Source organism: Tiliqua scincoides, chromosome 1 (genome assembly GCF_035046505.1).
Source record: "Tiliqua scincoides isolate rTilSci1 chromosome 1, rTilSci1.hap2, whole genome shotgun sequence".
Classification (NCBI taxonomy): Eukaryota; Metazoa; Chordata; class Lepidosauria; order Squamata; family Scincidae; genus Tiliqua; species Tiliqua scincoides.
Genome location: NC_089821.1, coordinates 172545912 through 172568630, shown reverse-complemented (window position 1 = coordinate 172568630; position 22719 = coordinate 172545912). Strand labels below are relative to the sequence as shown.

The 22719-nt window shown below is 45.4% G+C and overlaps 1 protein-coding gene across 1 annotated transcript in view; it reads left to right on the top strand.

The window, feature by feature from the left end:
* The window catches only part of KHDRBS2 (KH RNA binding domain containing, signal transduction associated 2), a 386303-nt gene that overhangs the window by 74518 nt on the left and 289066 nt on the right, over window positions 1-22719 (top strand). The window contains exon 2 of the mRNA XM_066609491.1: window positions 16290-16417. Within this exon, the coding sequence (XP_066465588.1) occupies window positions 16290-16417 (128 nt within the window). The remainder of the gene's footprint in view (window positions 1-16289; window positions 16418-22719) is intronic.

Genomic DNA, 22719 nt, shown 5'->3' with positions numbered 1-22719 from the left:
TGCATGCATGCATGCATGCATGCATGCATGCATGCATGCATGCATGCATGCATGCATACACACATACACTTCAAATTTTGGGGTTCCAAGGTTTCTATACTTTTGCCATTTCTATCCTTGTGGCTGGTTGCCAAACTTATCCCCTCCCTTTTCTTTTAAAATTATTTCTCATTGATTTTATGGAAGCTCCTGTGAGATCTTTGCTGTGTTGGGAACTCAAGTCAGTGACTCAGACTCGAGTTGCAAGAATGTGATTTTTGGTGACTCGGCAACTTGTGAGTCACGCATGTGGAAGACTCTGATAAAGACTCAAGTCAGGGCCTCGGCACTCGGCACTCATCCCTACGTGTACTGACTCAAGTCTGCCTGTGTCTGGGGGTGCTTGCTTACTGTTTCTGTGGCATGGAAAACCTTGTGGGGCAAGCAGTCTGATTGGCAAGCAGCAGGGAGTTCTAGCTGAGAGGCAGGGAAGGGTTAATATGAGCTGGAGTGGGGAGGCAAGACTGGGCTCTCTTTTCCCATCTCTGATAGGAAGGAAGGAATGGATGATCATTGGTCAAAGGATGGCATTCTCATATTTCCATTGGCTGAGGAAGGGCAGGAGAAGGAGCCAGCATGTCTGGTGGGGGGGGGGAGGAAGCCTTATTGAATAACTGGCTACAGTGGGACTACTACTGAGTAGGGCTGCCAAGGATCAGGTCATCCCAGTTGCTGCTTGTGACCCTCCTCCCTTTTGCTGCTTCTGTCCTGGCTCTCTCGCAGTCCCTCCCAACCTGTTACAGATGGAAGGGGGCAGCAGGGGGGTAGTTAACGAGAACTCCTTTAGAGAACCTGGCAGCAGCCCTTTTTTCCCATGGCTGGCTTTTTAAAGGGGGGTGACTTAGCCCACAGAGAGAGAGGAGGCAGGGAAGGAAGGCATTCATAGCGATCATACTTTGAATGGCATGGTTCTGTTGTTACTTTGGGAGGGAGACCCTCATGGAATGGCCGGCTGATGGGGGACTACTTCTGAGTAGAGCTGCAAGATTGGATTGTCCTGGTAAGCCTCACAGCTGCTGCTCGTGATGCTCCTCCTCTCTCTTGCTGCTTCTGTTCCCACTCTCTCTCCCGCCCTGTTTGCAGATGGGCTGGACTGTTTACAGCAAGGACAGCAAGGGAATGAGTAAAGAGAACTCCGACACACACACTCCCCAGCAGCAGCCCCGTTTTTTCCACAGCAGGCTTTTTAAAGGGGGAGGGGAAACTTGACCCGAGTCTTTTAAAGTCACTAAAGGGTGACTCAGAAAGCACCCCCATTATGACTCTTTTTTGGGTTGAGTCGTGGGGGGCGGTGACTCAAGCAATGCTGGGTTTTCCCATTTGTTGGCTGAAAGGCAGGGCACAAATGATTTTAATTAATTCATTAATGAAAATCATAAGGACTGATTCTGCAAGAAATTGTGGCAAAAATGCTGGAGAAGAACATACTAAGTGAAGTAAATATTACAAATACTTAAGCTGTAATCCAATATTATAGGAGTATGTCTCACTGAGCTGAACAGGGCTTAATTCCAAGTAGATGGGCATAGGCTTGTGTTGTAAGTGCCAGGAAATTCAGAGCCCAACCCACCACCATGAGGACTCAGAAATGCGCAGTGGGAGGGATCAGGATTGAACTCAGAAGAACCAATCTTTCTTCCTCTATGTTTGAATTGCTCAGCATTCTACCTTGATTCCATTTGGTGGAATCAGTTGTACAAAATGTAAGTAGACATCAGACCCTCTCTTTGTGTTAGAAACAAAAACAAAACTACAACACACCATGAAAGCAGCAACAGGTGCAATTGTTCAGAATGAACAGTTAATGCTAATTTAGCAGATGACTTTCGAGAAGATCACTTTATCGAATTATAAACTTGGTTTCTTCAAAGTAAATTATTGTGTCTTAGCCCTTTTCAGCATAATTTTTCATTCCACTTACAAGAAACCCACTTCAACCTGATCCTCTTTTTTAAGCCATTTGGAGAATATCTTTAGGGTATGCATCTGATGGGGATTATACTGTATTAATTCACTTCAAACTGGAATTTAATTTGAAACTCTACCTCATTTAATTAAAAAAAAAAAAGAAAGAAAGGAGTTTTTGAAGGGTTGACCTTAGGGAATCAACATGGGATAAGATCTAAGAAGGAAGTGGATGGAATAAACATCTCAGTCCTATTGAAACCACCACCACCACCCCTGGTGCAACAGTGCCAATGGAGCACACACTGCATCTTATGGTGGTGGGGCAGTCATGGAGATCTCTTCAGGATAAGGAAACATTCGTTCTTTTACACTGAGAAACCTTTCATTTACCCAATTGGTCTCCTTGGTTGTGCTCCAGCCATTTGGCTGGTTCAAAATAGAGGTGAGTATTGGCAACCTTCAGTCTCGAAAGACTATGGTATCGCACTCTGAAAGGTGGTTCTGGCACAGTGTCTAGTGTGGCTGAAAAGGCCAATCCGGGAGTGACAATCCCACACTGGGAGCAAATGCAGTCTGTCCCTGGTCTGTCTCCCTGGCTATGGGCCTTCCTTCTTTGCCTCTTTGCCTCAGACTGTTGGCCAAGTGTCTCTTCAAACTGGGAAAGGCCATGCTGCACAGCCTGCCTCCAAGCATGTTGAGGTCCACTCCTAAGGCCTTCAGATCCCTTTTGCAGATGTCCTTGTATCGCAGCTGTGGTCTATCTGTAGGGCGCTTTCCTTGCACGAGTTCTCCATAGAGGAGATCCTTTGGGATCCGCCCATCATCCATTCTCATGACATGACCGAGCCAACGCAGGCGTCTCTGTTTCAGCAGTGCATACATGCTAGGGATTCCAGCACGCAGCTGAAATGTCTGCGTGAGTTCCTCTTTGCCGACGATGCAGAGGTGAGTAAGGGAGAGGAAAGGGAAGAGGGAAGGAGTACAGGATACTGGGGAATGTGAGTGCCATTTGGCTGGTGCAAAACTGAGTAGGGAAGAGGGAAGGAGTACAGGATACTGGTAAATGTGAGTGCCACCAGTAACCGCCACTTCCTTCCCTGTTCCACCTCCTGCCCTCTACTGTCCCATCCCAACACCCCAACACTACAAACATTCCTCCTCCTCCTGTTCCTCTCACTACCCACCGCCACCACAAATGCACCAGTGCCAGTGGACAGTGGCCTCTCCACCAGCCTGAATGGTGTGGCCACCTGCCATTGGGCTGGTGGCTTTGTTGTGCTCATTGGTGGAACATCACTTTCGCTGGCATCCTCACTTCCACTGGCAGAATGTGTGTTGCACTGGAGGAACAACAAGAAAGCATTGGGTCATGAGTCTGGCTGAGAAACTTACTAGGATTGGACCTGAATGGGAGTTTTATAGTATTCAGAGCCCTACCCTATAGAGCAGCAATTATCAACCTTTTTCATCTTATGGCACACTGAAAAAGTGCTAGAATTATCGAGGCACACCATCAGTATTTTTACAATTCACAAGGCACACTGCACGGCAGGTGGGGGATCCCATCCTCCAATGACCCTACTAATAAATGACCATCCCCCAAACTAACACCTGTGGGTACCTGCAGACTATTCACAGCACACTGATGTGCCACTGCACATTGGTTGAGAATCACTAGAGAGTCTACAGCAATGGATCAGAAGATCTGCTGCTATAAGTCCTCTTATGGTACCATAATGTTGTGGTGCTGTTGCATGTGTAAGAGATGCGAATGGCTGGAAGCTCCATGTGCCTGCGTGAGATGGGCATTAGAGCAGTTAAGTGGCTGGCGAAGATGGGTTGTGGTAGTTTAGGGGATCATTGGAGCAGAGTGCAGGGAGGGCAGGGGATACTCAGGGGTGGGAGGGGGTGGATCTCTGTAATAGCAACATATGCCAGAATTTTCCACATTTTCCCAGCCTGACACCCCCTGCCCCTCTTTGTACTTACGCCAGCAAAATAGTTGGTGTAGGTCCAAGGAAACCTATTGACTTCCAGGTGGCCTATAGAGAGGCTATATATATATATATATATATATATATATATATATATATATATATATATATATATATATATATATATATGTTATTCTCCCAAGCCATCACCCCTCCCCACACATCATATGCAGCATGCATTTTGTCAGCATGGCTACACAGTGTAAGATAATAAAGCAAATAAGCAAAAAAATTAGCAAATAAGCTAATTACGACCCATACTAACTGGCAAAGAGACATGTTTTAAAGTAGCATTCTCTTGTATTTAGCTGTGGGAGAGTATCATGTATTTTTACCCCAGTATCATGTATTTTCCAGCAGCTGTTGCTGGTGTCTCTTCTGCATCTTTTCTAGATCGTAAGCCCTTTGGGGACAAGGAACCATTTCTTAATTTATTTTGCTAAGTGAACAACCTTGTATTTTATTAATGACTTCAACCAATGACAATTAATTGAAAAGTGTATCATCATCACCATCAAGACATCTGATTTGCCAAAAGATAACTACAGGGTCTCCGGCCCACTCCTCCCCTTGTCCTATTGCCTGTCCTTTTCCTCATTTTCATTGCGTCACACTAGAGTCCTGTTTGTCCTAGCAGGCAGGGAGGGCTGGACAGCAGGACTAGAGGAACAGATGGGAGAAGTCATGTCTGCCTTGTTTCCTACATCAAGGAATGTAATAGGAGCATGCAAGGCATGTTTTTCATTATGTTGCTCCCTCACTTTTATACGTTCAGCCCCCGTTCCTTTACTTAACCTTTCATTTGAGCATACATTTAATTTGTTTCTCATTCATCATCCCATTCTCAAATATACGTTTTGTTTTCAGACCACCCGTGCATCCTTGTTGTTGTTTTTTTTAAATTTTCTTAGCTTGTATGGGCAGTGGCAACAGCTGTGTAGCTGCCAGTGGATGGCTGTCATTTTGATTTTTCCACAGTGCTTTATGCACAGCATTGTTTTGGGGCACTGCAGTCTGGTCACTTGATTGGAGTAGTCAGGCTCAACAGGAAGCAATCTGGAAAGGTGCAGGACAAGCAGGATGAAAAGTCAGCTGGATGGAAAAGCTGATGGCAAAAGCACCATTGCCACTTTATACACATGTACGAATAGGCCCTCAGTTTGGCTGTACTAGTCGTAAGAGGCGACTAAACAGCCACCGGGTAGATGGGACTCCTAGCCTGGGAAGGCAGCTCATCTGAGAGAAGGAAAACTCTGATCCCAAACCTCCACTGCCTTGTGGCTACATCCAGTTATGGAAAAGGCTTCAGGAGTCAACCTTGAGGCAAAATCCGGAGCCGGAGTCCCTGAGGCAGTTCATGGCTGAACACAGTCACATTCTGGCAACTCCTGCGACGCCGCTGGAACCAACGTATTGGCTTCTGCCTTTCCATTGGACCATTTCAGCGACGTGGAGAGGGGGGATTTGCTGCATGGCTAACAGTCTATCCTCCATTTCTACTCTACCCAGGCTTCGGGCACTGGAGAGGACACTCTGTTCCAGAGCCACCATTCAGAGCATGACACCATTGTCTTCCAAGACTGAAGGATGCCAACAACAACATGCACACACTATATATCAGCATGCCCCCTTTTTTGGTGTAATGGGCTGGGAGGCATTCCTTTCCCTGATCCAAACATTCTGGAGAGAGCTTTATGCCCAAATGCCATCTCCTAACTCGCATCTACTGAGCATTGAGGAACATGAACATTCTTTGGTCAAATCTCAGGCCCTGATTAGAAGCAGCCACTGCATGTACCACCATCACTCCCTCCTCACCCACCTCTTCCTGCTCCCTGCTGGGTGTGGGTAAAGAGGGTGAGGCTTTGCTCCCTTACCTGGAGGTTCAATGCTGCCTTCTTCCCCTGGACCCATCCTAAGTCAGATAAACAGAAAGAATGGAGCATGGTGGGGAACATTTCAAACATATATGAAACAGGACAGATGTGGAGGAAAGAGTTAGAGCCAGAAATCCAAATATGAAATCCAGAAATCCCACTCCTGGCCGCTTTCCTAAGCTTTTCTGTTTAATTCTGCCTTCTTCCAGCAGTGCTGCTGGGCCTATCCTCTTGCCGCTTGCTCTCAGCTCTTATCAAATGAGAAGAGGACTAGAGAGTCAACTGAAGTTATTTGGGGAACAGTGGGCCGGGGGGGGGGCAGTGGGCAGATGAAAGGTACAGAGTACCCCTCATTAGTTTGCCACTTCCCCAACCTGCTGCTCAATGTAAGCTTTCAATCAACCCAATGCAGGTCAGCCCCCCCCCCCATTTACACGAGGCCTGAGAAATCATGTTTCCTAGTTGCAGAGGGCTAACTGTATGTGCATACAGTGAACACCATAAAGACATTCAACCGAACTCATGTAGGCTGTTCTTCAGCATACATTTACTCACCCTGTAAATGTGAGGAGGGGGATTTCAGTTACATTGCCTCTTTGTGTTGAGATAACTGAGTGTGATCCAGAATCTTCAACATGCCTTATGCTTCTGAGTCTAGACATGATTATAGTAGCCAAACGTGTAGATTCCACGTTATCTGATGTGAACTTTAAAAATTGCCCCCCCCCACGACAGTCAGATTTGGCTACTGTTGATAATGGAAAGCACTTCTCAGTGTAAGAAACTCAGCCCTGTGAAAAAGGGTAACATATATGTCCCATTTTCCCCAAGGAAAAGTGCTTTCAGATTTATGTCTTTATATAATGTGGTGTGAAATTGTTAGACTAATCCTAATGGCCAATTTTATGTGCTGCTCATATTACCATAGTCTGAAGGGCAATTAGTTGACTGTCATCATTGTGTTAGAGAGGTCTGTGCCAAATGCAAAATTTCTTGGGGCCTAAGAGAGATTCTCCTTCCTTTTGAAACTTCTTCATTGGCTCTAAACATCTTGTTGATTTCCATACATCCAGTTGCTAATGTAAGTGGAAATTTGAGTAAACAGAGGTTTAAAGGATTCATATCTGTCATAATCCTAGATGTATTTCCCTGCAAGTAAGTCATCTTCACTTGATGGGGTCTTGACAGGAAGGGGGGGTGCTGATTGGGTGAACTACAGGACCAGCCCTGCCCATTTGATTGGAAAATTCATTCATCTTCCTAGCAGTATGAGAAGCAACTGCCACATCGCTTGTATGTGGGGCCTGATTTACATATAAATAAGGGTTTTTCATAAGTTTACTCCTGTAAAGATACTTAAGTACAAACTACAAATGTCATGACAGTTGTGAAGAAAACATACATGTAAAAGATAAATGCATTGGTACTGAAACACAGCAATACCTTGACTTTCATCACTTCGCTCTTTCAGCATTTTCAATTATAGTCACATTTCACATTTTGTCTACCTGCTTTCCTCTTTGGTCTGATTTCATCCAATCTTCCATGATGCTCCTTGACACTATTTTTCTTTTATTTAGGTTTCACATGCATCTGCATGTGTTATGGGCAACCCAATCTTACCCTGTTCTAGAACAGGCCGGCCGGCTGACCTGTGCTGTATCCAGTGCAGGGTGGGAGGTGTATCCAGTGCAAATTGGAGTAAGGGCAGTGGTGGGATTCAGCAGGTTCTCACCTATTCTATAGAACCCGTACCTAATCCAGCTGTTGGTTCTAAGAACCGTTTGCTGGCCAGGGAGCTCGCGCCTTGAAATGTCAGGGCTAACCCTCCTGGGGGCAGCAGCCGTGTGGGGCCAACCCCTCCCAGGGGAAAGCGGGTTGCTCCCAGCGGGTGCCGAGGCTGCTGGGGCTGAAGGGGTGAGCCAGACGTGGCCAACTGGAGTCTCCGGCGACATGCGCCCGCAGATGCAGCCTGCTGACTAGGGTGAGAGAAGCAACCCAGCTGCCTGCCCCGCACCTCCCCTCCCCGGCCAAGCTGGCTGACTGGCGAGTAGACTGCTCCTGCGCCTGGAGGCTCCTTGGGCTCAGCTCTCGCGGTGGGTTGGGGGCGCGGGCGGGATGAAGAGGAGGGTGCCGGAGCAGCTCCCGCCCAAAGAGCCCCCGCTGCCCCTGAGGGCAAGCCCCCCTCCCCCCGCACGTCCATGGACACACAATGGAACTTACCTCTGGGTAGGCACTGAGCACAATCCTAACCAGGTCTACTCAGAAGTAACTCCTATTTTGTTCAATGGGGCTTACTCTCAGGAAAGTGTGGTTAGGATTGCAGCCACTGTCAATCAGAAGGCGAAGGAAGGAAGCATCTCATCCTCATCACTGAGGCTGCGATCCTATCCACACTTTCCTGGGAGTAAGCCCCTTTGGCTATAATGACTTACTCCTGAGTAGACATGCATAGGATTGTGCACAAAGGCTGCAGTCCTAGCCACACTTTCCTGCGAGTAAGCTCCTTTGGCTATAATGACTTACTCCTGAGTAGACATGCATAGGAGTGTGCTGAAAGGCTGCAGTCCTAGCCACACTTTCCTGCGAGTAAGCCCCTTTGGCTATAATGAGACTCTATAATGAGTAGACATGCATAGGCTTGGGCTCTCAAGCTGCAGTAAGCTCTGTTGACTATAATGGGACTTACTTCTGAGTAGACGGGCATAGGGATAGTGCCCTTACTTCCCAAAAGCACAGGACTGCACCATGGGGTTGGTTTTCATCCTTGGGGTTTGGGAATGCAGTTTTGTGCCTGGGATCTTTTCATTGCAATACAATGTGTTGTTACACAACGATTGTATAATATACTATCAGACACATAGAGGCGATGCTCCCACAGCTGAAATTCCTCAGGTTAAAAAAAGGCAGGAATGTGGCACCAAACATTACTTCATTAAGGGTACAATCCTATGCAGGTCTTCTCAGAAGTAAGTCCTGTTGTGTTCAATGGGTCTTACTCCCAGGAAAGTGTGGATAGGATTGCAGCCTTTGAGCAGAATCCTATGCATATCTACTCAGAAGTAAATCTCATTATAGCCAATGGGGCTTATTCCCAGGAAAGTGGAAGTAGGATTGCAGCCTTAGGGCACAATCCTATGCATGTCTACTCAGAAGTAAGTCCTATTGTGCTCAGTGAGGCTCTCTTCTAGCACCTGTGCTGTTAATTTTCATTTTTAGGCTGGGTTGTGGGTGCTTGGGCACAGTCCTGCCCCCCACCACAGGATACAGTGCATGCGCTATTGGTACAGCTGCACTGGCACTGGAAAATTGGATAGGATTAGGTCCCAAGTCCTCTTAACTGTAACTTTTCAGCACCAAGTCCTGGAGGTTTCCTTGTGACAAGGGAATGTTTGTTCCCTTACCTCGGGACTGCAATGTGGCTGCATTGGCTCTGGAAAGTTGGATAGCCCTTAGGCTGCAATCCTACTCACACCTGGGAAGCAAGCCCAATTGACTATAGAATGTGATTTACTCCTGTGTAGGCTTGCATAGGATTGGGCTGCTATTCCCAGGTAAGTGTGCTGAGGATGGTACAGTTAGCATTTGCTCCTTCTCTAGCAGAAAAGTTCCTTTAGGTTATTCTCTTCTTTTGGAAGATTTTTTGGACAAATTTGCAAATTGGGTTTAGGTCTTATCACCTAATGAAGAAGAACTGGAGAAGCACTGGGAAGAACTTGTGATCAGGGTGAACCTCAAAACCTGCAAGGCTTGTTACATGTGCTGTTAATTTTCATTTTTAGGCTGGGTTGTGGGTGCTTGGGCACCTACACAGCTGCAACACTTTCGAAGGACTGTGGTGGGGAGGTTCTGCCTCACCTGCCTCCCCACCCACTGCAGGCCCCTGCTTTGCACTCCCTGGTCAGTAGCAGACCTCAAACTTGTGGGAGAATTGCCACTAGAGTAGACCAAAGTGATGGGTATCTGCTGTTGCCTGTCGGAAAGCAACCTAGAAGAACAGTCCCCTCATAGTACTTTTTTGCTCATTAGTGAAACTGTCCTTCAAGGCTGCCATTCTCTCTCAAACTCTGGAAGTCAACAGTTCCCCTTGAACTTGTTGGGCTTCTGAGTAGACGTGCATTGGATTGCAGAGTTGGAAGTTGGAGGGGGAAGCTTTAGAGTTCACTGGAATTCTTTTTGGGGCTGGGTGGTAAAAGGAATAGAGCAGCATTTCTCAACCAGTAGTACTCATACCACCAGTGGTACTTGAGGTAGTGCCCAGTCGTACTCAGGGCGGGACCCCCCCCCCCCAGACCTCCACTGCCTGGCAGTGAGACCAGCAATATGATGCAACAAACAGTGGTAGGAGGCTCAGTTCTGCTTTTCTTGTACTCAAAAAAGCCCTCCCATCTACCCTGGGAGCCCAATCCTATGCATGTCTACTCAGAAGTAAGTTCCATTATAGTCAATGGGACTTATTACCAGGAAAAAGTGGATAGGATTGTAGCCTGAGCCTCTTACTGTGGTTTGTTGCATCATGTCTGGCCTCTTAGTATGGAAATAACTGGTGATAAAGTCATTCCAGTTACTTCCAGTTGTACTTCCCAGAGGTGGGCCATGCACAATGGCGAGAGGCAGATGCTGAGGAATGCTGTAATAGAACAAAAAAGAAAGGGAGATGTAAAGATGTTACTGTGCTGTTGTTGCTTTTGGTTGATGATGAGGTGTCAGACTATGTGCTCAGTGCACTTTTGCTGACCAGATGTTCACCACTAAAAGTGAACCAGATCCTTGAGAGGATTGACTGCTCTGGTAAAAATCACCAAGTTCCCACTGAGAAGGAAGGTGGCCCAGCTCAAAACCCAGTGCAGCAAGTTGGTTTGTGCAGATGTGAAGGTGCTATGCTGCTGTGGTGTCTCCAGAGGTTGGTAACCTGGAGCCCTGGCAGTTCCCACCTCCTCTTCTTGGTGCCTTCCTGATTTCATTATACAACTGCCTTGAGAATTAAAGAAAAATGTCCATTTGAAGTGTGCATTTCAGCCGCATGTTTATCCTCCTTGGAAACTAATGGCCAGAGGCCTGTAAGTGTGACTACAGAGGACAGAATTGCAGCCTTGCCATTTGGATTTAGACATTAGGTTAAAGTTACAGTGCAATCCTATGACTGTCTACTCAGAAGTAAATCCCATTATGTTCAATGGGACTTACTCCCAGGAAAGTGTGTACTGTACAGTATAGGAGTGCAGCCGTAGTCTTTCAACGTCCTTTGCGGCAGACAATTGAAGCTGAGTTGCTTATTGTTCATTAGGACATAGAACCTGTTGCTAATTTATTTGAATCCCACCACTGAGTAAGGGGATTTATTTCCCCTTATTCCGTGTTGCATGGCAACCATCGCTGGTGCAGATCCAGGCAGCCCAGTGTAATGCCAGGCTGCTCGGGAGGGGAGTCAGGATCCGGCCGAAGTGCCTGTAAGTGCTTGCAAGAGGCTCTAAATATTATCTTTCAAATAGCAATGGTAAGATGTGGAATATGAAAATCTAGAAGCGTTTGTGGTCGCAAACTCAGATGCCAAATACTTGGTATAAAACCACTCTGTCACACAGATATGCCCTAAAACACACAATTCTAGATTTGGGTATAAGCTTCATAAGTTGGTTATGGAAGAGTAAATTCACAGATGAAAGGAAAATCAATCTTATGATGGAGATGCAAGATGCTTACGAACAGTGTAATCGACATTCTTAATACCCGCAATCGCATAATGAGGAAAAACAATGCCTGGAGAGAAACTCAGCAAATGTTAGTATTACTCTTCCATCAGCCAATGCTGACAGTTTGGGAAGGTGTATTCTATTTTGTGGTAGGCTAGCGAGGCTGACAAGAGGAACAGTTGTTATTTGATGAGTTTTGACATGCTTCAAAATGCAGAAAAGGGATGTTTCTGCTGGGGGTTACTTTTTTTTAATGCAACAATTATGTTCATGATGTAAGTTTTGTAACAGATGTCAAGTATATTGAAGGGAGGTATAATTAACTCCATTTTTATTGGCATGGTAGCAGCAAAGTAGAAGAACTAAGAGCTGCACAATCTTGAACAGGTTTCTGTAATACAGCAGAATTTATCTCACCCACCTCTAAGAAACAGCTGACATGTGGTGGGAACAGTCTTGCTTGCTCCATGCATGAAGAGCAGGCTATGAAGAAGCTCTATGGAACATCAGGTTGCTATTCTCTTCCTGTCTCTGCTTTGCGTATGTGAGGCATTCCAGTTGGGTACATTCACTTCAAGGCCGGCCCTTCCGTGCCCCATGTTCAGGCATTCAACAGCAAGCTCCAGACAATTATACTTCACACTACAATTATAGTGTTCACCCTACAATTATAGACAATTATAGTATTCACCCTACCTGTGTGCCTGAAGTGAGGAGCCAGCTGCTGAATACTTCAGTGTGAAACATGCTGGAGCAGGGTGACCAGATACAATGGAGGACACAGTGCCTAAACCAGTGGTTTTCAAACTCCCTGAGAGTTTGTAAGTTCCCGCGGGGGCGGGGGCAGGCAGCGAGGGCAGGAGGGGGAAAGCGGCGGCGCAATCCCCAGGATCACACCACTCAGGGGGCTGCAGGGGCTTGGGTGCACTTACCAGAGTCTTCTGCAGCCTCCCGGGTGTGCGGGGAGCCCTGTGTGACCTTCTGCAGGACTCCCCGCAGCTTCAGAAGTGAAAGTGGAGCTATCACACTCCACTTCTGCAAAACCGCAAAAAAAAAAAGCTGCAAGAGCTTAGGTGCACCTACCAGAATCTCCTGCAGCCTCTGGGGCGGTGGGGGGGGGGTGGCGGCACATGTCACTTTACAACAGATGAAAGCTCAAAGGGTTCACCATCTAGAAACAGACACAAGGAAGGCAACAGAGAAAGGAAAGTGATGATAGGTTAAATGGGGGGAGTATGTGTAATTGCATGTACTTGGGCTTGGTTTTAGTCGGATACAGGAACTAAGGAGCTGGGCCACAGGGTTCATAGAAAAGGTGGCTGTTGAATTTTAGGATCAAACTGTTAATTTGATTTCAACAGTGTTTAGCAATCACAAGCCAGTAAATCTGCAGACATTCTGAGGGAAACTATTTTCAGCCTGTCAAATGCATCGTATTGCCCTATTCCTGCTTATTCAGACATCCCACTCAGTTTAGCGGTAGGGACTTTCTGGTATGTCTTAGTTACTTACCAGATGATGGCAAGTACTCATTAAGATGGCATCTTACTCATTAAGATGGCAGCCTCTGCACCATTGCAGGCCTGCCTTTTCTTAAGCCAAGGGTCACCCTCCTCAGAATGGATGTTTTGTTGGGGGAAAATGAAGCATTAATGCTCACTTTAGTCTCCAAGGCCAGGAATTTGCAATATTATGGTCAATTGTTTGGCTAGGACTTGAAAAAGGTCCATATGGACTTTGGTTGGGGGGGGGGAATATATGTCAGAACAACTAAAAGAGCACTTTGAATTTGGGGGGATGGGATGTACACACACAACAGTTTGTATTTTTGGAGCAGGTTATTAAATGCTAAGTACTAAGCAATAGCACTTAAGTGTTTTCTTTCTTCTTTTTTGGGTACTTCAGAGGTGTGCTGTTGCTTTGGGGGAATGTATCCATCAAGCTAGGAGCCCTGATGTGCCAGCTTGCTCCTTGCTGCACACCCTGTATATTTTCAAATAAACATGCATTACAAGAACACAAGCCTCCACTACCCTCGCCTTGCAAAGAAATGAACCCTGTAAAAGTGTTCTGAAACTTCCACCCAACATGAAACTCTTTCACAGTGATCTAAGTTATAACCCCCTTTGTTTCCTCTTTAAAGTAGCTGTTCAGCTTTTTCCACCAGGTTCCCTGCTGTACATTTATTCAGCTCAGCAGGACTGAGTTCATTACTGTCTCCCTACGCAGAAGGGTAGCAATACTAGGAGCTTAGTTGCAACCTCAGCTGCAAATGCTGGGTAAACGGGAGAGAAACAAGACAAAACACCAGAGCATCTCATGCGAGAGGTGGCAAGTTATTTTTTTTTCCCCACTTTTGAAAAAGATAACCATAAAGCTACATAAGCCAACAGATACTTACAAGCCCATAAAACATAAACAGTTCTGATTAGGTAATTTCAGCAGCCTCTGTCTGTTTTTATTATTATTATTATTATTATTATTATTATTATTATTATTATTATTATTATTATTATTATTATTATTATTATTATTATTATTATTATTATTAATTTGTTTGTTTGTTTGTTTGTTTGTTTGTTTGTTTATTTTTAGGAACTAGCAGAGAAATGGGGCAATAAAGCTTCCTCTTAGTAGTCATAATTGTAGGGCAGAAAGGTTGAACCTGACCCCAAGCTGACTGAGTTGATCCTGAAACATGTAGTTATGAAAAAGGAGATCCCCCCCACCCTAATCATATGCTCTATGTCTCTCCTACAAATGGAATATTCCTGTAGGTCTCCAAGTGGTTACTCATGCATATTAATGCACCTTCCAAAGGCTCAACTGCAGATTCCTTCCATTCATAAATCAGTATGCCTGCTTTCCTAAGGGTGCACCCCTATTTCACAACATTGATCTGATGTTAGAAAACACTAGAAGACAGATAGACCTTGTGCAAATCTGTACTGGACTGATTTATTCCAAGAACAATAATCTGCACACCTGGGAGAACCACCAGACCAAATACAATCAGAAAAAAGGAGCTTTGACTACATTCATCTTAAAGATGTCTTACAGAGGCACTGGACGGCAAGGTGGTCACCGACAGAAGCAAACAGACAATATCTTGAATGAAACCCTCCTTTATATTCTTGTGAAACAATTGTCTGCCAGACAGTACTCAATAAACACATGGAGATACTTGTCATGGATGAGCTCAATACCGAGCCCCAGTACAAGCAGTGAAGCAAGTCATAGATTCCTTTAGCACATGGGATAGCCTCAAGAAAGAATGGCATCTCAGCTGTGATGTGTTTCAGTGTTAAAAGGCGCACACGTTATTATAGCCCCTGTACCTTCCTGCTGCTCTGCTGGAGTGAAGGAGTGCTTCTGCAAGACATCTGGGATGCTATTGTATTGGCAACCTTCAGTCTCGAAAGACTATGGTATCGCGCTCTGAAAGGTGGTTCTGGCACAGCGTCTAGTGTAGCTGAAACGGCCAATCCGGGAGTGACAATCCCTTCCACACCGGGAGCAAGTGCAGTCTGTCCCTGGTCTGTCTCCCTGGCTATGGGCCTTCCTCCTTTGCCTTTTTGCCTCAGACTGTTGGCCAAGTGTCTCTTCAAACTGGGAAAGGCCATGCTGCACAGCCTGCCTCCAAGCGGGCTGCTCAGAGGCCAGGGTTTCCCACCTGTTGAGGTCCACTCCTAAGGCCTTCAGATCCCTCTTGCAGATGTCCTTGTATCGCAGCTGTGGTCTACCTGTAGGGCGCTTTCCTTGCACGAGTTCTCCATAGAGGAGATCCTTTGGGATCCGGCCATCATCCATTCTCACGACATGACTTCGCTGTCCTGGGATGCTAGCATTGTCATATTGTGTAATAACAATTATAGCCGTGGTCTCTACCTGCCCTTCCCATCCTCATGAGAAGAACATTCGCTAGAATAAATGTGTTACTTCCACAATGTTCTGATCTGAGCACACCATGAGGCACAATATTGCTTCAAAAATGAAGTATATTTACATTAAGGTATGTCTAAATTCACCTGCAGGTTACCTAGGGTTCCAAATATTCTGTTTGTGTTCAGAATTGAAGCTTAGATCTGGGTCTGCAGGAAATCAGGTCTGTTCAAGCACCTTTTCCGAGAAAATCTTTGTACATTTCATTACATGAGGGTGTTCAAAACTGTATAGCCTTGTCCAGTTCATGTTGATATTTTGCAGCAATTTTTTTATAGAACTAGAGTGTTAAAGACTCAAGGATTTGAACTTGGAACCTCATGGTCTGAGACATGGGACCAAGTCTAGTGAACTGCCTGCATCAATGGTTGCATATACCTCAAAGCCCTCTTCGGGCATAAGTGAGAATAGGCATGTGCAACATTGAACTATGTGAGTGGCAGGCAGTATGAAGCCTCTGGATCTAGTCAGACCTAGTATAAATATGATGCACCTGGCATCTGGCCTTGCCTGATTTTAGTCCTTTTTGTATGCTTAATTCTAGCTCTCAGCATCATCAAATGATGAAATAGACCACATTCCAGATTTGGATTGGATACAGCCATTTGTGGCCCAGGCATGACCCAGAGTTAAAAATATTGAGTGTGTATGCAGTATATGCTGTTGTAAAATCTTATGATTATTGAATCACAGATCCTCATTTAGCTGAAATGACTGCTGCGGTTTAAGGTGTAAAATGTAGTTTGCCTCTGCGTGTGTGTAGAATAACTTGCAAATAAGAAATATCCTATATAAAAAAGCAATCTAATTATGTATTCTTTTTTCACCCTTCCCAGAAATTGAAAAGTTCCAGAGTTCTGATGAGAAAAAGGAGGATGAAGAGAAAAAATACCTTGATGTCATCAGCAACAAAAATATAAAGCTGTCAGAAAGAGTATTGATTCCTGTCAAACAGTATCCAAAGGTATTGTAATAACTATATCAATTAGACTATGCTATTTTGATAGATGATTGAAGTTATGGTTATAATTAGATCCTATGCTCGAAAACCTAACTCAGGGCACTAAATAAATGAAATTAAAAATGCATTCATGCCTCTGTATTGTTTTCGGTAAGCTTTGGATCAATCTTTCAGATTGGATTTCATGGGAACACACATTGGGTTTAGTCAGCTCCAATTCAGTCAATGGGAGTTTTGCCTTATACTTCAATAAGGTTGGAATGTGCCATTGACTTTCAGAGGAATGCTGATAATTTACCAAAAACACTGTACCTGCATAGATCTTCTTTTCAAGAGTGCTTCAAAATGAACACAACTTTGTGAATTGATGCCATTCGTTGGGAAAATAGGTGTTGCATTATTAAGGTTGCAATCCTATACACGCTTCCTTTAAAGTTACGACTGAATCCTATTCCCTTCCCCTGCTGACATAACTAGCATGCTGACAGAGTCTGATTTATGGCAGTGCAAAGCAGTCTCCACCAATATACACAGTGGGTGCCTTGGTAGGGAGGCCAGAGCGGCATCCCATGCACCGGTGGATTCAGAGCAAATAAGCCTTTGCAAGGGAGCGGAGGGAGGTGGGGAGGTGGTTAATTGAGAGGGGGTTGGGGGGAATGGAAAGAGGGTGGGTGGAATGAGGCAGTGGCAGGGGTGTGGAGGAGGGTGGATCAGGCCCAGAAGTAGAGAGATGAAGGAAGAAAGGAGGAAAGGCTCTCATACTACAGGTTGAGTAGCCTTTATCTGAAAATCTGAAGTCCAAAATGTTCCAAAATTGGAAACTTTTTGATCACCAACATGACACCACAAGAAACGCTTCCTGTTCTTGAGTGTGGAAGTAGATCTGCCATGGCAAAACATTCCACATCCCCAGGCACACAGGAATCACCAGATTTTTGGATTTTCCAAAAATCCAGTGCCCCAATAAGTAGCATAAGGTGGCTCCAGCACACCTGGCAAAAGGAGGACAATCTAAAAACTAACTCACACTCACCTGCCTCCTGATGAATCTCAACTTGTTGGTGCCAGAGATCCAAGAGACTGTTTCCTGTCCCGACTTGCACAAGCTGAGCAGTCAGGCAAAAACCTGGGAAAACAACCACTACACTACAGTGGCTTCTGCTCCTCAGGGTGTGTCTAGGCTCCATAACCAGCATCTCAAAAAGACCCAGTGCTCCACCCGCCATGCTGTTCCAGCTTCAGCATCTCTAATGCACAGGCATAATGTTGTATATAGATACTTATATATGCAAATATTTCAAAATCCGAAAAAATCTGAAACATTTCTGGTCCCAAGCATTTCAGATAAGAGATCCTCAACCTGTAGAAGCAGGCTAGTTCACCTTTATGCTTAGTTGCTGCAAAATAGGAAGGCCATCTGTGTTCTTTAGTTCTGCAGTCTAAGAGCCCAATCCTTAGCTCGGTGCGCCAATCTACTACCAGCACGTACTGCTGTAAACGTGCCATAAGGCATGTTTGCGGGCCGTAGTGCCGGGTGATCGCCAGTGGTAGCCCAGCAACAGCTGGCACTGGGCTAGCACAAGGCGGGTGCTCGAACTCTGCCGCTCAGTGATCACACAGACTGCCAAGCAGCAGAGAGGTAAGTGAAGGCGTGGGAAGGAGGTGTCCTGGGCAGGGGAGAAGGCAGGTGGAGGGTGGGGAGGAGGCATGCTGGGGGCCCTCATTGCAGGGCTGCTCTATTTACTTGGGGGAAGGGGACAAAAGTCCCCTTCTCCTGAGGAGCCCCCGCAGCTACCTGGGGCATGCAGGATGCGACGACAGCCGTTTTCAGTGGTGCAGCAGTCCTGTGCCCTGGGCAGCTCAGGATTGGGCTGCAAGACCTCAATCCTCTCCAATTTTCCAGTGCCAGTAAGGCTGTGCCAATGGGGTATGCACTGCATCCTGTGGTGGGGAAGCAGTCACTGAGGGATCCTTAAGGTATGAGAACAGTTTTTCCCTTACCTCAGGGCTGATTTGCTGCTGCACCGGTGCTGTAAAGTTGGATAGGATTGGGCCCTTAATAACCAGACCCATTATAAACAAAGAAAAAAAGAATGGCAGCCCTCAGTAAGAATCAACTTCTTGGTGGGAGGCTCTTCTTGAGCCACTGGTGAGTGGGGGGGGTGGATTTCTGTGCAAGGGGGGCAGCGATAGCCCGCAGGGGAGCCCCACTGTGGAACTTTGCTCCCGGCGTGGGACGGTGGAGGTCTGCGGCTGCAGCACTTTCAAATTTGTGAGTGGTTGCAACAGGTTGGTACACTGCCTGCAGCAGGGAACAGGTATTGCTACAAACTAGGCACTCTTGGTGGACATGGCAGTTTCAGTGTACTCTCAGGTGGGATTGTTTGAGTGCACTCGCTCTCAGGCAGACCACTGAGGGACCATTGTATATGTGGCCCTTTGCAGGTCGAAAGGTTGTTAAGCAATGCATACCTGGATCTGGAGAACAACAGCACGGTGGGGACAGGTGTTCCCTTCAAGTCACGCTCATTGGCTTTCCGAAAGCATGTATTTGCTGGTCACTGTGGGGTGTCAGATGCTAGACGATCTATTCCAAATGGGCTCATTTGATGTTTTTAGAATACAACTGGAGTTCCTTAGGAGTTGCAACTCCATACCTTAGGAGCTAGACTTCAAGAAAGATGATCCACAAATACCTGTGCATTGACTGCTACATTAGCTGTCACAGAAGTCATTTGGCTTCTTCCCACTTACTCACCTGGAAGCAAAAGTAAATTGACATCTCAAAGGAATCCTGGAAGATGTCACTTCCCCCAAGCCAAATTGCTCACAATAGATCTGCATAACAAAGAGCCCAGCATCGGCTGTTGTTTACTAAAGGGAGCTTGAGAATTCCTGTTTCTCCTTGTGCAGCCTGGTATTTTGCACAAAACAGTTGTTGTACTGGTGTTTGAACCGAAATTGTAAACACCTCCATTTATCTCTCAGTGCAATTTCTCCTGCTGATTTATTGTCACATGGCATTTGGCCCCACTATTAGCTTTGATTACACTCTCCACTTTTCACTTTATTCTTTCATCAGCAACAGCGATAAATTACAATGGGTAAAAAAGCCTATCGACCAAAATGAGAAGCGTAAAAAGAGGGGGGGGAGGGAAATGCATCGATTCTAAGTTGGCATTTACCTTCTGAATTGTGCATGTAAAATTGATGTAGGAGAATCGTGGTAAACGGCACTAAAGATATGTATAACTGCAGCATTTCTTGTTACTGCCTTGTTAAAGAGTTGCACTGCTACTAAATTTGTATTAGCATCTAAGGACATGCTCTGCTCTGGCCTGGTTTTGGGATCCTTCATCCCATCTGAATCCTATTGTTTGCACACAGTGGGGGATGTCAACGTGTATGCTTTCTCTGCCCTTCTTCACCTCAAAAATTTGAGGTAATTTTGAAAAATTTACCTCAGAAATTTTAAAGTACAGCAAGGAAGGACTGAAGAGTCAGCAGCCTTGGCTCTGCCCGCTGACTGATCTAAGCAAAAGTAGTCTTTATCCCTTCCTGTGAGTGAAACAGCAGCAGTTTTCCCATTCCAATGTTCATTGCTCAGCTGTTCATTGTCATTTCCTCTGTCTTGCTTCTCACTTAAGGGACTCCGAAGCTAAGATGCTGATGGTTTTGGTGGCCATTAGTACTCGGGTAAATGGGATTAGAGAGTCCTTGTCTGATCAGTCTGTCTTTATTAAATATTGCTACTTGTACACATCTGCTGGCCTTTTAGCACTTGCATGAGAGAAAGCAGCTGGGATACAAACGAAATGGGTCTCTAGGTAAGAGAGATGTGGCGGTGCTATCTAAGCAGGAGATATGCCCTTCTGCTGGGGACAGTGTTTAATTGACTGCTGGAATCTTAAAGCAATCTCCATCATTGTCTCCTGAACTTTGCCTGGTAGATCCTTCAAACATCTATGAGTCCCAGGAAGATGACACATTGTACAGGATGACCACACAAGCCGTGACGGTCTCAGTGCTTTCGAGACCATCCCTAAGAGATGTCCTGTAAGATTGGGACTTGCTCTTCTCAGCTTTTGAGATGCTACTGTTTTGTACAAATCCTGCCAGTGTCCTGAAATTCTCAGCAACAGTTTAATATGCTATTTGAAAACGACAGCCCTGTTTGCTGATATTCTAATTCAGTCATTTTCAACCACTGTGCCGTGCCACACTGGTGTGCCGCGAGTGGTCCACAGGTGTGCCACAGGAATTTGGGGGAAGATTATTTATTAGTAGGGCCAATGGGGAAGTGAGCCCCCACTGACAGCTTGGTGTGCCTTGTCAAGTGTCAAAAACCTGATGGTGTGCCTTGACAATTTTAGTGCCTTGTGAGTGTGCCATGAGATGAAAAAGATTGAAAATCGCTGTTCTAATTGTTCAGAACACTATCTGATGAGGACAGCATTACAAGTGAGTTTGCAGATAAATGAAGCCATCTCTTCAAATATAGTACCAATGTGTGCTTAAATTAACTATCATTTACTTTAATGAGGTTTTATATTAATGAGAAATGCCCATTAGGAAACATTTCTGTCAATTTGAGCTGTGTAACAAATTTACTGCTAGTTGGTATGGAGAGCTCTTAAGGACAGATGAATGGTTACTGTGTTGGGCAAATCCATAGTTTCATTGGAATTGTTCATAAATTGGTACTTCTGGAAGAATATGATTACTTGTTTTCAGCTGTAAGTAGAGAAAGAATGGTTGGTGATCCCCACAGGGGAACTGTTTATGGAGCAATTAGATTTGGCTGCTAAGCAAAATGCAGAATTTAATCCAAGTTAGAAATGGAGGAAGATCAAGCCTGAAAAAAACAAGGTTATAAATCTATGATCCCAGAGCATGGCCTAAATGCATTAACCTTGCTGATGCTGAATAAGTTTGGTCTGGTCAGTATCTGGATGGGAAGACCACCTGGGGGAGGAAACAGAGACAAGTTTTGCTCGCTTGCTTGCTATTTAGAACCAGGGGTGATCCATCCAAGATTTAAGATAAATATAAAGAGGTGTTTAACCCCCTATAATGCATCATCACTCTATGGAATTTGTTGTCACAAGATGTGGTGATGGACAAATGACGAACAGATCCCATGGCCACTTGTCACGCTGGCAATGTGCCACCTTAGGGTCAGCAGCAGCATGGCTATGAATACCATTTGCAGGAGAGCAATGACAGGTGAGGCATGCCTTTCTCTACTACATGTGGACTTGCCAGAAGCAGCTGGTGGTTCATTGTGGGGAGCAGGATGCTGAATTCGAGGTCTTTCACCTGATCCAGCAGGGCATTGTTTACATTCACATGGAACCCTACATATGCTGACTTGAACCTAATGATGAAAGAAGGCAGATACAAAGGAAATAAAATGAATATTAGTTAGAATGAGTGATCTCAGACTTTTGAAGGCTGCTCCCCTTCATGCTCAATTTCTTCTTCTTTCTGTCCCACTCAAAATGTACACCGACTTTGTCATCTGCCACTGAGCACCTGGAAATCCGTGCACTTATTCCTGGGCAGATCTCAGCATAGGTGTGAAAAGACAAGTAACCTTCCACAAGAAATTGGAAGTGGGGCAAGAAATCTCTCCGGTCCAAGGAACAGAAGGAGAGAGTGGCTGCTAATAAATTTCTTCTTTATGCAATGCCAATCACCTCTTTGGCTGCTGGCCGAAAGGTTTTGAATGCTGAAGATTCATGGAATGCATTTTCAACTTGCTGTGCAGAGAGGAAGGCTGAAGACCTTGTTATAGTTGTATTTTCAGCTAGACCACAGTGGTGTCATCATGCTGTACATTGAAACACTATTTGCTATGGAGAGGAGGCCTCAAAACGTAATGTATTATTTGCTTTTCTTTTTGTCAAACCCATAGTTCTTTAAACATGCAAACAAGATGAGATCTACCACTAGGCACAGTAAATTTTAAAAGTTGCTTTTAATATTGAACTTTCTTTTTGATTTTGTGGTAAAGCTGCAAAGAAGAAACTTAATCTTATTTACAGCCCAATCCGATGGGCATAAAATGCTGACAGATCTCATGATGCGACAGCGCACTGCATGATATGCCATTACCACTGCCATTCTGCAGCCCTCTAGCAATGGCATAGCATCTGGGAAGCCCCGTGCTACCAACAGTGAGTTGCAGATTACCCACCAAAGCAGAGACAGTGGCAGTGGGGGATGATCATGGGCAGATCGGGAGCAGGGACTGAGTTGGGCCAGGGACTGATTGGGGGTGGAAGGATCTCAGTAGTAGTGGC